Source organism: Amblyomma americanum, chromosome 1 (assembly GCF_052857255.1).
Source record: "Amblyomma americanum isolate KBUSLIRL-KWMA chromosome 1, ASM5285725v1, whole genome shotgun sequence".
NCBI lineage: Eukaryota > Metazoa > Arthropoda > Arachnida > Ixodida > Ixodidae > Amblyomma > Amblyomma americanum.
Window position 1 is genome coordinate 458,269,541 of NC_135497.1, and position 16,334 is coordinate 458,285,874.

At 47.5% G+C, this 16,334-nt stretch overlaps 1 protein-coding gene across 1 annotated transcript in view; it reads left to right on the top strand.

Annotated features, from left to right (window-relative positions):
* The window catches only part of LOC144116022 (cubilin-like), a 264,621-nt gene that overhangs the window by 160,771 nt on the left and 87,516 nt on the right, over positions 1-16,334 (top strand). The window contains exons 22-23 of the mRNA XM_077650682.1: positions 11,677-11,961; positions 15,024-15,245. Of these exons, the coding sequence (XP_077506808.1) occupies positions 11,677-11,961; positions 15,024-15,245 (507 nt within the window). The remainder of the gene's footprint in view (positions 1-11,676; positions 11,962-15,023; positions 15,246-16,334) is intronic.

Here is a 16,334-nt window from a genome sequence, read left to right on the forward strand (position 1 = left end):
GTACAAGCGTTGGGTTGAGTGCGGTTTATATTTCCTTTCCTTAAGTTGTCCAACGGTCAAAGCGTCGTGCCGAACAGGCGATGGCGTTCCGTGGACCCCTTGGCAACGCTGCAACACGCTGTCGTGTCACACTCTTAAGACGAAGCTTAAGCGTCCTCCGGTTTTTAATTAACAGTTTGGCGGAATGTTTTGGGGAGCTTCCATAATGAAAATGAAAAAAAAATTAAGCTTGGATGCTGTGAATAATGCTGTTAGGTATACTAACTGATCGAGGCAAAACGCAAAGGCCCCCGTGTGCTGTGCGATGTCAGCGCACGTTAAATATCCACACGTGGTCAAATTATTCCGGTGGTGATGGTGGAAAACGTTTATTCAAGGCTATTTACTGGAGAGAGTGGTCACTGACCTGAAGGGACAGCCCCTTACAAATTCTAGAAGAGCTCCCTAGTCCGGGTCCCCTGTGGCTTCCGCGGCAGCTCAGGCCCTAGCGACGAGGGCTCTTTGGCTCCCTATTCTCTAAGGTATGCGAGGGGAAATAGGGGTAAGGGTTAGAGGGGCATGCCCACACCATGTGATGCACGTTCGAGAGCGCGCATCTACAATGCTGGCACTCCCCTTCAATTATTCCGGAGCCCTCCACTACGGCACCCCTTTCTTCCCGTCTTCTCTTAGTCCCTCCTTTATCCCTTCCCTTATGGTGCGGTTGAGGTGTCCGGCGAGATGTGAGACAGATACTACAGCATTTCCTTTCTCCAAGAAAAACCAATTTCATTTGGAACCAATTTTAAAAAGCAATCTTCAATTTTCTTCGAAAGAAAATAGGCCCCAGTGGACATTGGGTGACCAACTTTTTTATTTCCATAACAATAAACGAGAGATTGGTGCTGCGTAGCGGGTCCGGCTACTCCTTTTCTCTAATTCATAGCAACCACTTGGTCCTAGGATGTACAGTTCAACATAGCATAACACAAACACAAACAGCACACAACATATACAACAAAGTACAAGCGTCAGGAGAAGTCAGGGGTGACAGAGATGTAAGCTGCACGCATTAGCTCTGACAACTTTGTGGCAGACACGCTCCACCGCAGCAATAGGCCGCAGCGTTCGTTTGGTGACCAACCTCTCGCAAGCAACCATTAATTTAACCGCCACTTGCCAGGGTGGGTGCGTAGCCTATCCAGTGTGCGGAACGCACTCAACGTTACAGAGGTCAAGCCGCGTCTATTTGCCCGATACACCACAGCTTTCGCCCTCTAACCAGATTCAGCAGTAAATGAACAGTAGATATTTTTTTTTTTTGCGCAGCGGTCTCGGCAGCATCCCTGTTGAGCTGGTGCCTAAGGTTTTCAGAATAGGAAAGGCGCATAACTGCCTCTAGTTCTTGGTGAATGCCACCACATACTCACAGCTCGACTGAGGTGTCCACTGACGCAGTGACCAAGTTATACTTGCTCTCGCATTTGCACATCATAAGTACTTAGGTGCCCCCATATTTTTTTATATTTTTAGCTTAAAAGAGGTTCATTTTAATAACAGTTTGATGGAATGCTTTGGGAGCGCTTCAATGAAGAAATGAAAAAAACTTCTGCTTCAATGTTGTGAATAAAGCTGTCAGATATGCTAACTGACTTGCTATAGCTTTCTGCGCTGAGTACCAAGGCATGCGGTAATTAAATGCCCCCTAGACGTCTCCTTCGCTAAGTCAGTGCTTCGCTCAGTCACTCAGCGGTATATGAGACAGATACTGCGCCATTTCCTTTCCCAAAAACTAATTATTAATATTATTAATACTCAGTCAGCTAGGGACGGCGTTCCCAATTGTCAATGCCAGATAAAATTTTCCATCTCGCCCCTGAGACCACTCAGTAAAATAAAATGCTCCTTAATCTAAGCTCAGACAATTAAATGATGTCCCAAGACCGGGGCAGAGTTGAAGATATAGGTGGTGGAGATTGTCGCCCGAGATACCCAGCTGGGTCTACACACAGGGATGCATGTTCAGCGCCGGAGTGGGTGTGCACATCAGCCACGCTCTTAAGAAAGAATAGGCGCAGAGGGCGGGGAGTGTGCTAGAGAAGTTGATGAGTGTCAGGGAACCCCCCGCAATCACAACAGGGCGGGCGACCCAATATACGCCCAATTGTTCAAACATACTGCCTCCTTACAGCTCCCCTTATCCACAACATTCGGCGTAGATTGGGTCACCCGGCTTGTGATCACGGAGCGTTCCCTGACACTCCTCAACTTCTCTAATACTCTCCCAGCCATCTGCCCCCATTCTTTCTTAAGGGCGTGGCTGATGGGCACATCCGCTCCAGCGCCGAACATGCATCCCTGTATTAGATCCAGCTGGGTATCTCGGGCGACAATCTGCACCGTCTACACTCAATGTTGTGGGTAAGGGGGGCTGTAAGCAGGCAGTATGTTTGAACAGTGCTCCAGGTTGTGTCCTCGGCATGCCTCATCACTGTAAGCGGCAGGGCGCTAAGGCGTATGAGAGCGCTCACCTCAGCGAGCCGAGAGCGTCGGTGGAGACGAAGATGAAGGCTATCAGATTGAGAAAGGGGGCATCGACCACTTTATTGCGGGCACGGGAGAAACGCCCTGGGGCCGTCATGATCCAGCTCATTGCCTGCAATGTTGCAGTGAGATGGAATTCATTCCAGGTAAAAAAATAAGGATGGCCCAGGGTGGTTTAAAGCTGTGCCTGGAAGGAGCACGTACTCTGAGGTCTTCTTGACGTAATGAGAAACTTTTATATTCTTTATTTACAAGAGCGTCGAAGAGAGGGCAGAGGTGCGTCATCAAAGAAAACCCACATCGCGAGTTTACCTCCGAGTCCACATCTAACGAGTCCACCACCAGTCTACACTTACTGCATATTTTGCACGCCTTATAAACCAGTGAGGCCCCCGTGTCCCTCTCTGTCTCTATGCCGCAGTCGGGCACACGGTCAATACGGATGTAGAAATAGCCATCACATGCAGTCACGCTCTTCTGTAGTGGCCCTCCAAGAGCCGAGGGACGCAGCCACTCTCACAAATTACACAGTATATCAGCAGGATGCGCAGAGCTGCCTCTGCGTGCATAAAAATTATACGGCCTCCCCAGTGGACCTGGATTACAAAGCGATTTTCTCGTATCTGAGGGTGGCGATTCTTCCGCTACTCAGAGAGGACCCCCACCTCCATTACACGTACCCAACGTTTACAGCTCTCCCAAACTTCCAAACGCCACATTCGCAGACTTATTCAGTGTCGTGGTAGTGGTGGCGAAAAGGGACCCCTTCATAATCGTTGCGTACTTTAATGCCCCCAGCCTCTTATGGGGGCATTGGTATACGTGAAAAGAGCTACAACTGGGGCTAGTTGGAAATGTAGCATCCTCGAATGTATTGGTGAGCGCTACCAAAATACGGAAAGGGACAAACACACAGGACAAAGCGCTTTCTAACAAATTATCTGAAGAAGCGTGACTATATACACATATTAACGTCAAATCATACACAGAAGAGGGAAGAGCGCACGGCGCTGACAAGAGCGATATGAAGGAAAAAATATATAATAAAAAATGACCAACACGTGCCTTTACAACAGCCGGAGATTACTATTCTTGAGGTAGTTTAATTCAGTTCTCCCTAACATCACCGAAGGGGAGCTGACGCATTGCTTATCTGAAGCAACATGCATAGCGAAAGCTTCGATAATTTCGCGTTCCCGCCGGATTCTAGCCCGACCTATTACCTTGGTGTTTTTTAGCATCGGGGTGCATATGCAGTGTGCGCAATGTGGTGGCAGATTCCCGGATTTTGCTATTTGTTCGCATAATCTTTCGTGCTCTCTGAGCCTCTTGTTCAGGCATCTACTCGTTTGGCCTACGTAGGTAGGCCACAATCTACATAGGTGACGTCGTGTTTGACGTTGCATCCAGGTTTATTTTTGTGGTCTTCATTCTCGTTGACCTTTCTGCACATTCCAATGAGCTTATTGGGAGCTGAAAAAAAAACCACCTGAACTCCGTACTTGTTAGCTGTCTTCCTTATTCTGTGGGGGATGTTATGAATGTACGGCATCACAACGAGGCGTCCCTCATAGCTCGGTTTCTTAGTCTTATCGGACCCAGTAACTTCCCTTAGTAAGCATTCTGCAATGCCGCCAAGTAACTGCTCCGGATAGTCACTAGCCCTCAATCGGGAAACCTGTTGAACTATGCGGTGAATAATCGAGTGGGAGCATGATTTTTTATAGCTAGTTTCAGGCAAGAAGTTGCTACAGCTCGTTTAACTATTTTAGAATGACCAGAATCAAATCGCAACAGCGGTTTTTCTGCCCTGGGCTTGTAAGCCCAGCAAGTGTGGTTGTCGCTGCAAGTCACCAGCAGGTCTAGGAATCTAATCTGGCAGCCCTTTGGGGTCTCAGATGTAAACTCTAGGCCAGGAAAAGCACTCTTCCATTCATTAACAATACCTTCCACGTTTATGGAGTCAGATATCGAGCACTCTAAATACGCATAATATTTTAGCTTTCTTTAGGTACGTTGATAATTACCTGCCTTGCCTTCCCAACAGCCTGACTCCATAAACCTGTAGATTGTGAAGAAAACGTCATTTACAGCACTCCGCTTAGCTGTCAACGAACCTACGTTGGGCAAACGGGTAGATGCCTGAACAAGAGGCTCAGAGAGGACGAAAGATTATGCGAACAAGTAGCAAAATCCAGGAATCTGTCACCACATTGCGCGCACTGCAAATGCACCCCGATGCTAAAAAACACCAAGGTAATAGGTCGGGCCAGAATCCGGCGGGAACGCGAAATTATCGAAGCTTTCGCTATGCATGTTGCTCCAGATAAGCAATGCCTCAGCTCCCCTTCGGTGATGTTAGAGAGAACTGATTTAAACTACCTCAAGAATTGTAATTTTCGGCTGTTGTAAAGGCACGTGTTGATAGTTTTTTTATTAAATATTTTTTTTCCTTCACATCGCTCTTGTCAGCGCCGTGCGCTCTTCCCTCTTCTGTGTATGTTTTGACGTTAATATGTGTATATAGTCACGCTTCTTCAGAGAATAAACAGTTGTTAGAAAGCGCTTTGTCCTGTGTGTTCGTCCCTTTCCGTATTTTGATAGCGCTCACCTATACCTTCAAGTATACGTGAAGAGAAACGAGGACGCAAGCTCGCGGAACTTGCGTCTAAGTTGGGCCTTACTCTTCACAAGGACCCTGCACAACCCACTTGTATTGGGAACTCCGCGGCGTGTAACACGTGCCCAGACCTGACCTTTACCTCACCTTTGCTTGTGTATACAACCCAGATGAAATTTAGAAAAAAACTAGACTCACTCTTACACTGCCGCACGAATCTAACCGTTGTTACGAAGGTCGAGCGTAGCAAGGAAAACATCTCGGGGGCACCTTTGGCGGAATAGTTCAATAGATATTTCGTCAATCTTAATTCAGACACTTCTACTGATGGCGCACTCAGTTATTTTAAAGTAGCACATCAGGAATCCCTTTTTTGAGCCCTGTAATAGAGGCTGAAGTTGTTCCAGTATTTCAAGGACTAAACTGTAGTAAAAGCAGCGATGCAGATGGCATAAAATTTCAACCTATGAAACATGTAATTGAAATTATTTCACAGTGCTTGGCGTACATATTTAACCTGTACTTATTCCAGGGAGTGTTTACGGAACGATTACAGCTTGGGAAGTCAAGTGTTGTATAAAAAAGGTGACGAGAACGACATTGGCAATTATAGAGCGGTGTCAATGCTTCCAGTTTTCTCTAAGGAACTAGAAAAAGTCGTTCTAGTCAAAATAAATAACTTATGCGATAAACACAACAAACTAACCAGGTCACAGTTCGGCTTCCGTAAACACCGGTGAATAGAACAGGCTTTACTAGAACAAAAAGAATTGATTTTATATGCTTTTGAGCAAAAAGAATTGGCCTTGGGTGCGTTTGTTGACTTTACGAAAGCGGTCGACTTTCTAAACCATTCTCTCTTACAAAATTAGAAGCATATGGAATACGGAGGAATGTTCTAACCCTGTTAAAATCTTATTTAAATGATCGTTAGCAGTATGTTTACCTCAATGGTTTCTAATCACTTGTAAAACCAATAACATCAGGAGTACCTCAGGGAAGTATCCTTGGTTCCTTTTTATTTATTTATCTATCTAAATGACATTGCACTATCGCGAGCAGAAGTTTACAGGCAGGACGCGAGTATGCGGGAAAAACATTTCGGCTCGGTAACGTAATCCAGTCACCTGATATGTGCCAAGATATGAGGGGACGTGCATGCTTTCTCCGTTAGTGGCTATACTACGTGTGGGTAGCGAGATAGAGCTTCAATAAACTTTCTTCAACACGCGTCCCGTAATATTTTGATCGCAATAGTACATATCGACGCGAACATTAAATATATAATCTATGCCGATGATACGACCACGCTTTTCTCTGCTGCATATCCTAATGATCTGATCACTAAAGCAAATAACTCATTAGCACGGCTACTTAACTGGGCAAAGGTTAACGCATTAAAAATAACCACGTCCAAGAAAAAGGCCATGCTTTTTCGTCCCAAAAATAAGAACGTTTCTATTAATACAGAATTCTTGTTAGGTAACTCAAAAATAGAAATTCTTCACGCTTTCAAAACTCTTGGTGCAGTTTTTAATGAAAATCTGTCATGTAATGATCACGTGGAACATGTTATTTCCAAGATTTCAAACATCGTAGGAGTTACATGCATTAATAAAAAGTTGTTGCCATTAAATGTGAAGATCCTTCTTTACATTGCTTTATTTGACTCTCACGGTTATTATAATCACTTATTATGAGGGAGTACTACTGCTGCAAATTTAAGAAAAGTCCTTACATTGCAGGAACGAATGTTACACGTTTTTATTGTTCCACGCCAAGTTTGCCTTTACATGAAAAATTCGGGATTATAAAAATTACACAGCTCTATCCTTACCGCCCGTACTTAAAAAAAGATGTCAAACAAAACATAAACTTCCTTTCTTCCTTAGCTTCCTTATCAAAGAGAACACCTTTGCATGACACACGTTGTCGGGAAATTTGCAACATTGAGAGGTGCGGACACGCCGCGGTGGCTCAGTGGTTTGGACGCTCGGCTACTGGTCCGGAGTTCCCGGGTTCGAACCCTACCGCGGCGGCTGCGTTTTTATGGAGGCAAAACGCTAAGGCGCCGGTGTGCTGTGCGATGTCAGTGCACGTTAAAGATCCCCAGGTGGTCGAAATTATTCCGGAGCTCTACTCTACGGCACCTCTTTCTTCCTTCTTTCACTCTCTCCTTTATCCCTTCCCTTACGGCGTGGTCCAGGTGTCCAACGATATATGAGACAGATACTGCGTCATTTCCCTTCCCCAAAAAACCAATTATTATTATTATTATTATTGAGAGGTGCGGAGCAAACTACGGAAAGCAAATGTTTAAACAAAAATTGCCAGAATTATTGCATATTTGTTATAGACACACCATACCTCCCGAAAAAGCACCAAAGCAATTGCTGAAAATGCTTTTTCGGGATAAAACGTATTTTCTTGAAGATCATTTACCTTCATCGTTCTATACCTGAATTGATATTTTTGTTGGATGCCTTTACAAATTTTCCCGTGCTCTATTTCGTACGTAGTTTTGTTATGGCATGAAATATACCCCTTTCCACGTGTAAATATGTATCTGTAGTTTTGTGTATGTCGAGAGCCATGCGACATGTCTTCAAAAGCACTACAATTGTATCAGTATGTACAAATTGGCCTTGCTGTTGATACCATGCTGTTTATTTTGTTTCATCGTAACTTGTTTTATTAATGTTATTTTTATTTCTCGTGCTCGTTATGACTGTGCTTATTTCTGAAATGTGTTCTGTCGTCCACTTAGCTCTGCCTTTGTGGAAAGCAATTCTGCATTCTTTATTGGAGGCGAGAACCAGTCGAGCTGGCTAGCTTTTTTTCCCCAACCTCCCCCATCACGTGGATGGAAATAAAGGCTGTTATTATTAATTAGATATGCAGATTGGCACAACACCGAGGAAACCCTCGGTAGCGACCACTGCATTCTTGCGATCACAATCCGCACCAGACCCCTTACAGGACCCTACATTAAAGCAACCCTTCCTGACTGGACAAAATTCAGATCCAGCTACACTACCCCTACCCGTATAGCAGATCAAGGTTACACTACCTGGTCACAACACCTCATCTCCCAACTGAAAGACACCGAACAGCACGTTCAACTCTCATAGGCGAACACGGTGGTGGAAAACCACCTCCACCTCTGGGAGGCTCGGCACAGCCTCGTCCGCCGATAGCGCCGTCAGAAGCGTAATCGGCAACTCAAAATCCCCATCGCCGAGCTCACCCAACAAGCGGCACATTGTAAAACATTTTATTCGCTGGAAAGAGCTCGATAAGAGGTCGCGTTAAGTGCTCGAGAGTACGTAGCCCAACTCGCTGACTCGAAATGCGGACATCACCATGTGGATGACCCGTGGAAACGACGTCACATCGAACGCATGCAACAGAGGGCCATAAATGAGGTCGAAAACAATGTCAGCCGTAGAGGCTTGCAATGCTCGCCGCTAAAGTCTGAACTTTTTATCGACGTCTGCAACAGACAAACTAGAACCATCCCTAAAATCAAATTACAAGCGCAAGGGGCGCAGATCTCTCAGCATGAAACAAAAATCGGAATTTTAGGTATAATTATACAAAGCAACGGGTATAACGGTGATGCAATAAGGGAGATGGAAAACTGCGCACAATAAAAGATGCGCCTCATACAGCAGATTGCTAAAAGAAGGCATGACATGAAATTACATAACATTCTGTATCTGATACAGGCCTTCGTAGTTAGCCGTATCTCGTACGCGGCCCACTTCCTCGATTATGAAGTGGCAGAAAAGGAAAAGTTAGATGGAATTATCAAGCGGGTGCCCGAAGCAATCTCTAGGGTGGCCCATCCGTACATCGACTCATCGCCTCCTAGAGCTAGGCAAGCGCAATACCCTGGAAGAAATTACGGAAGCAGTAAGAACGTCCCAAATCGAACGCTTAGCCGTGACCACAACCGGTAGGGCAATTCTAGACAAACTCCATCTGAGTCGAGACAGCAGAACAACCGCCAAAGTCGATATGCTGGGAAAAATTCAGAACAGTGTAATCGTACGTACCACCGTTACCCAGGAATATGCATCCTATTCATGACTCAATGTGCCGGCCAAAACGGGCAGAGGCGCTCGAGAAACGCTTCCCCTCCTACAAAGAAGAGGACATGTTCTACGTGGATTCCGCTGAGTATGGTAAGAACAGGATCACCCTCGCGATCGTCTATAATAAACAACTCCTCCAAATAAGCGCCTCCAAGCTGTCGGGTAACACAGAGACTGCAGAGGAATCTGCCACAGCACTGGCATGCGTAGGCACACAAGCGAGGCATATCATCAGTGACTGCAAAGTTCTCATACTAAATTTCGGAAGGGGCCGGGTCTCCCTCCTGACGAATATAATTCTCAGCCATCATGTAATGGACCAAAAAAATTACGCTAGTATGGACACCACCGCATGCAACCCTGCATGGTAATGAGACGGCCCACGAGTTCGCCCGAGGCTTTTCCTTCCGGGTGGACCCGAGTGAGGTGGTCTTCACAGACAGTGATCGCATGGTGGGATACAGAGAAATTACACAGCGGTATCGCTTGCAACTAGCTAGACTTCCTCCAGCGGAAAGATCCTTGACCAGGCAGCGAGCCATCAGCTGGTGCCGGTCACAAACTGACACCTTTCCAAATCCGGCCCTCTGGAGTCTTATGTATGCTGGGAAATTTTCAGAAAAATGCGCAAACTGCGAACATACGGCAACCTTGGACCACATATTATAAGAACGTCCTCATCGCCCACGGGAGGGAGGAGGCGTAAAGACGAAATACCAATGGGAGGCCTTACTACTGAGCTCCGACCCGGCGACTCAACTGCAACGCCTTCGACTGGCCGAAGCCGCCGACTTGAGTCAAGACCTTTGGGCTGTCGTCTAGGCGGGTAGCCCTCTGGTGGCCCTCTTTCTGTTGGACAGTAAAGGTTTTCCCATCCTATCCCCTGACGGGAAAACGGATCATGGTCACATGGACTGGCGGCCACCGCAGCCACCAGAACCAGCCCGCCGGCAATCACGGCGGCAAGCCAGTCACGGATCACGGAGGGAAGCTCTCCGTAGCCTCGCGTTCTGCTGCGTCTAGTTGCTACGCACGCGTACGGCAGAAATAGGCCGCTTGAGAGAGAAAGTAATGACCTCAAGTTATTGAGGGTTGGCGCAGACTGCAGAACAAACAGCTGATCGTGATCGCATCCGTATAGATCGGCGACTACAACGCGAGCTCGTGCCTTCGGTGCACAGTGAGCTGCGCAAGCTTCGAGATATCATCAACAGCATGCGATAAGCAATCGCAGTCTAATCTGTTTTAGTCGACACCACATCAGAGCGAAAAAGTGCCCGTGCGTTGCCCATCAAACGATACGCCGTACTCTCTGATCACCGCGTCTTCGTTTACTAGGCAGTAAGTATGCTGGTGTTACCGCAGACGATCGACTCTGAAAGGTGATTGACTCATCTGTGGTCGTGGCGATTTGTACTTTCGTGAACTCCTGAAGGCTCTAATCAGAAAAGTATCGCGATACGTTTCGTTCAGCAGTAGTCTGCCGGCCGCCAGCTTGTGCTGCCGGCAAGGAATGCGCGCATGATCTCGCCGAAACCGATCCGCTGATTGAACGTTCATCTAGAACACCTTATCGTACAGTAAACATTTAGCTGCGTATCATATCTTTAATGCTACAGCTTTTCCGCAGAGGACCAGCACGCGAATGAAGTGCACTACAATCCGGCCTTTGGTGTCGGCGCCTCATGTATCGCGTGCTAGCATAATGATTCGCGCTGGGAAATTCTTTTTATCTCTTTAATAAGCCAAACGCGAGGAGATGCATGCATAAGTTTCTTTTAGATATTTTAAGCATTTGTGGAAGAAGGCCCGAGCATCAAACTGCACGACAGTTGGTGACCACAGAAAGAGCAGTTGCCTCCATCGGCTGCTGTGACAACTGTGTGGCCACGTATATGCCGGCAGAGATGCCTCGAGCAGGACATGTTTCAATCAATCAAGCGTTTTTCAAATCATATCCTCCTTTCTATTGCGCGCAGAACGCAATGAAGACAATACGCTCTTGTGTCGCGGCCAACTAACACCTCGCCAAACACGTTGTGCACATATGCGCGCGTCTGAGCGCGTACACAGAGCTGGTCTTTTGCAGGGTTGAAGATAATATTCCGAAATTGAATGCAATGAACATTGGGGACGAGCTCAGTTATTAAAATGTCGGAACCGGCAGTGTCATTCGAGATATGAAACGTGAAAAACATATTTTTGAAAACTGATTAGGTTTGCTTTCCCTCGTTGCCCCTTGATCAATTGGCGTCACTCAAATATTTATTGAAGGAAACACTTTTCCGCTTTGCGCGTTTTCTCACTTACAAGGTGGTGACGTTTCCGTGGTGACACTACATGACGCACTCTAAAATCCCTTTAAAATCAATTTGGGAATGATTCGCTCTGTCACTTGAGGGCATTCTGCACCGCTTGATGCACCGTCACCTGCAGATGGGCCGCTAAAGGTGTACCAGCCGGCGACCAAGCGTCAGCAGCAGTCCAGCTGCGATCGGCTGTACGCGCTGGAGGAGTTCGAGCTGGAGAGCCCCAGCTACCCGGGCCAGTACCAGCCGGGTCTCGACTGCCGTTACTTCATCAGGCGGCACAGTGACGCTGTGTGCGCACTGCTGGTCACATTTGACTCCTTCGACCTTGAATACAGCCCTAGCTGCCACCACGACTACCTCGAACTGGCTGACCACAAGATATGCGGAGAGCTGCCCGCTGGGAAAACAGGTGTGTGAATTTTTCGCCGCTGGAATGCCTGCAGACGTTTGTTTGGGTTCCTTCCCGAATCCTGTACAGGTAATTTGAAAGGCAGAACAAAAGCCAGGAGTGCGGACAAGAACTCAGCAGCTCGAAATATGGTCTTCCATGCAGAAACGCTCTCTCGCCCGCTTGCGAATTGCGCTTGGAACTACAAAGTGGAGAATGTTTCTGTACCCCCGGATGCTTGGTGCTCTCTGCCTTTCCTGTCGCATTTAACGACTCCCCGCTGCGCCTGCCACTCTCCCTTTGCAATGTGTTGAGTCCGGAGTGAATTAAATGATACTAATATGTGGTCGAGCGGTATTATTTGTCCGCGCGACCAAGTATGCTAAGTGCGTCAGGAGAGCAGGATGGCCCAGCTGGCAGGAGCCAAAAGCTTAAAGAGAATTGCTGCAGGTTGTGTGAATGAACTTATAAGAGAATCCTTACCTACCGCGTAGGCCAAACAGGAGTGTATCTGAGTTCATTATATTTCTGTCCTGCTGTTTAGTATTAGTAATCACGTTTTATCTACAACGGACACTTGAAAAGTTTCAGCTCGAATGCTGCATACCATCACTTCTCTGATTAACGTTGCACAGTGTGGATCATCCACTCCGACATCGCCAAGCAGAAAAACTGGGGCCATACAGAATGGTATGTGAAGCCACATTATTATGATTAGTTTTCCGTGTCCTTTGAAGTGAATATTTACGAGGGGTTACTTATAGGTGCATTCAGTGAAGTCACATTTTGGTACGGCGATGCTGCAGGTGAAGCGCACGCAGCGGGACGTCATGAGATGGTGGCTGGTATTTGTTGTGCTGATAATTCAAGAGGGGTTCAAACAGCAGAAGGGTTTGTGAAGCCACGTGTTTCAGCCTAGCAAACCATGCTTACTGAACTGAAAGGCTTGCGAGCGGAAGGCATGGAGGGCTTGCAGGAACTTCATGTAAAAGAGCTTTTTTCAGCGACATTAGCAACGACCTGCCACAAGATTGGGGTTAACAAAAACTTATAGGTCCAAGCGATGGACATCTGTGCAAGAAGAGAAAAAGAACAAGATGAGCACAAAGTGATCCCGTTGGCCGGGATGTTTCTCATCCTCACTAAGATGATGAGCTGACCCTGCAAAGTAGCGGTATTCAGAAGCACGATCAGCTACAATTTACTCGTTTTTGTGCACAGAAAATTAAGCTTTACGCATAGAGAGCAGGTAGAATGCAAGTAGGAGTAAATTATGCTGATGTGATCGATTTAAATTATGTAACTTCAACAATTTATCGGTATTGAACGAATAATGCATTTTAACGAAGCGCTATAGTGTGAAGGACATTAATGAGTGGAAACAGACACGGCGATATCATACCTAAAGAATACCAGTGCCAAAACGGAACCAAATTACGGTATTTTCGGCAACAGCTCCCTGCTCTATTACCTCCAAGGATCGGCCAGCACCGTTCAAATCACGCCCAGCCGCCGGCTGCCCTTGTCAGGCGGCAAAAGGAAGAGGCACCGCTGGTGGTTGACAGCCGCCGCTGGGAAACGTCTGCGGCTATAGTCCTGCGACCAAGAAGGGTGGCTGATTTTTTTCTCACTCTCCTTTTCCTTCTCGAATCAGTGCCATGTCCAGGAGACTAAAACACAAATCCGGGAGCTTCTGGTACATCGCTTGGGGCCGCGCAGGCGCGCGACATTGTTGTGAGCGTGAGCCTCACGATCAAGAGGAGGCCGCGTGAGATTCGAAGCCCCTAGAAAGAGCTGGCCTTTACGAAACAGCAAGGAAACGACAAATGGTATAGAAAACGCCTGCCGATCACTCAGGAGCGGTTTATAGTACGTCCCAGAATGGTCTCGCCGAGAATTCCAGGGCGTCTCCTAAGAACCCCTCATGAGAAAACCCGAAGATGTTTCAATTTATTTAGTACCTATATGTGCAGTATCGTTTAGCGCGTCGGCGGAATGTACAGGACAAAACAAAAACAACAAAGACGGAAAGGAAAACGCAGCGGTGTAATCCATGCTACGCATAGACAACCTCACTGCAGGAATGCATCCGTGTGGACCCGTGTTCTTAGGTCGAAGCAGCACAGCTTATGAGTGAAATTTTCAGAGGCGTGTCCAAATAGCCTCACGGGCTCTGCGTGAAATCCAGGGCAGTTGCGACTAGCGGGCGTGTAGGCAGCGAGCGCGCGCTATTACGTCCTATCACGTTCTGTTCTGCAGCCACTCGGCCGTTCTCTGTCTTACGCCACGGATGATGTCAGCACGGCATTTTTTTTAATGTTCAAAGCCACGGGCCGCCTGGCGGTTGCCAAGGGAACTAGAAACTTTTCTCCCGAATTCCTGCTAATGCCACTGAGGCTCTATTGGGCACGGCCTTGAAAGCACTGATATAAAATTTTTATTAGTGAACACAGTGTATAGGCGGCATAATGAGGTTTGCGCCTGCCCTTACGCCGTCCACCGAAGGCAGGCGGCGGGCACGTCAATAAATAATACTGCACTATTCGTGCCTGCGTGTAAGTGGCGGAAAGACATCAACATCAGATTGAGCGTGCTCCTCAAATCGTGGGCCTTGTCAGGCATAAGCAAGATGTGACCGCAGGCTGTGTGACTAGTGCATGTCTGTGCCCCTGCTTACTTCACATAGCGGCAATGTTTGCTTTACAGCGTTAGGTCATTCCTCAGCTTTGCGCCCATGGCCTGGGCGTCGGCTAGCCGACTACCACAAATCCACCGTAAAAATGCACATCCCACCTACTAGCCTTGCACCTTCCGCACACAAGGCGTGTGCTGTAACCACTACAGAACCGCTGGGGCGGCCAATTATGCGAGGCCTCTACCTACTTCATGGCCAATGCCACCGTTTCGGAGGTTCTACTTACCCCATCGTCGTTGGCTGCGGCGTCCGCAGCAGAGACCACACGCTACAACTGCTGTCACTCTGTCTCCCTTTGTCCGCAATCTAAAGCCAGCTGTAGTTGCATAATTCATGTTACAAACTCTTAACCTTCCTGTGATCTTTTTCACTTTTTCTTTGGCTACAGAGCAGGTGCCTCTGCGGGACTTCCAGACCACGTTCCGGTTTCATTCAAACGAGGTCATCGAGGGCCGGGGGTTCATGCTGCGCGTACGCCAGGTGGCCTGCGGAGAAGACAGCGCACCGCACGACCGGGCGGGCGGACCAACCGGAGGAAACCCGCTGGGACCAGCAATGTTCGCTCCATCCGGAGAGCCGGCCTTCTATTCGCCCTCTAGGGGCCTGGCAGGTCTGTCTGTCGTAACCTCATGCATCCACTTCCGCGGCACCGAAAGCGCGTTTTTGAGAAATTCTGCTTCCTGTGGCACTCGCCTAGCACAAGGTGAGGTGCAGTCTTAATCAGAAGTTTACTGCCCAGCGGGGTTTGCTTCTAAGCCATGTGGTACGGTTGCGGCAGCTAATGTGGTAGTCCTCACCTTTCTAGAGTTGAGGCCCAAAGCTCATCTTACTTTCAAGAGATTTTGAGTGCAGTTGATGTGTAACGGACCATACAGCATCGCCCAGAAGGAAATCTCCCTGGATTCTGCAGGTGTAACTGCGTAACCTGCAGAATCTGCGTAACAGTGTAACTGCGATGCATTCTTAGGTGCCTAAGCTACACATCTAGGCTATAAGGCACGCAAGTGAAGGGCTCCGGGTAAGCTCTCGAACGTGCAGTGAAAAACGGGAGTTTTTTTGATCTGCAGTTCTACTCTGTCAAAACGTGGCCGCGGGATACGAAATTTAACCAGAGAACAATGCTGCGCAGCCGAACGCTGCAGTCATCATATGGAAGAACAAATGCTCTTGTTAGACAGAAAAACGACAAGTACCTGACGCTATCGTAGCCACTGGTTCATATCAAAGGGGAAAAAAGGTACTGGATCACATGACGAAAAAGGCGATGGATACGCAATGCATATCCACAACACATGCCACAAATTATAGACATCATCGACCCAGCTACGACTATTGAAGGAAGGAGGCCTTTCCAACCACCTCTAATCAACCCTGTTTTGCACCAGCTGCGGCTGCCCACCCGCGCAAACTTCTAAATCTCATCTGGTCACGTGACTCCTTGCCGCGCCTGCTACGTTTACCTTCCCTGGTAATCCACTCCGTTACCCTAAGCGTCCATCGTTTGTCTGTTCTCCGCACAGAGTATTTTTTCCTCTCTCCGATTTCATCTAAAGTATCATTTACTCGCATTCGTTTCCTAACTCACTCTTCTTCCTGTCTCTTGTCGTTACCCCTATCATGTTGTTTTCCATGGCTCGCTGCATTTTGCGCAATTTCACACGGACCGCAACTACCTCTCGATGGGGCCTTCTATAATGTC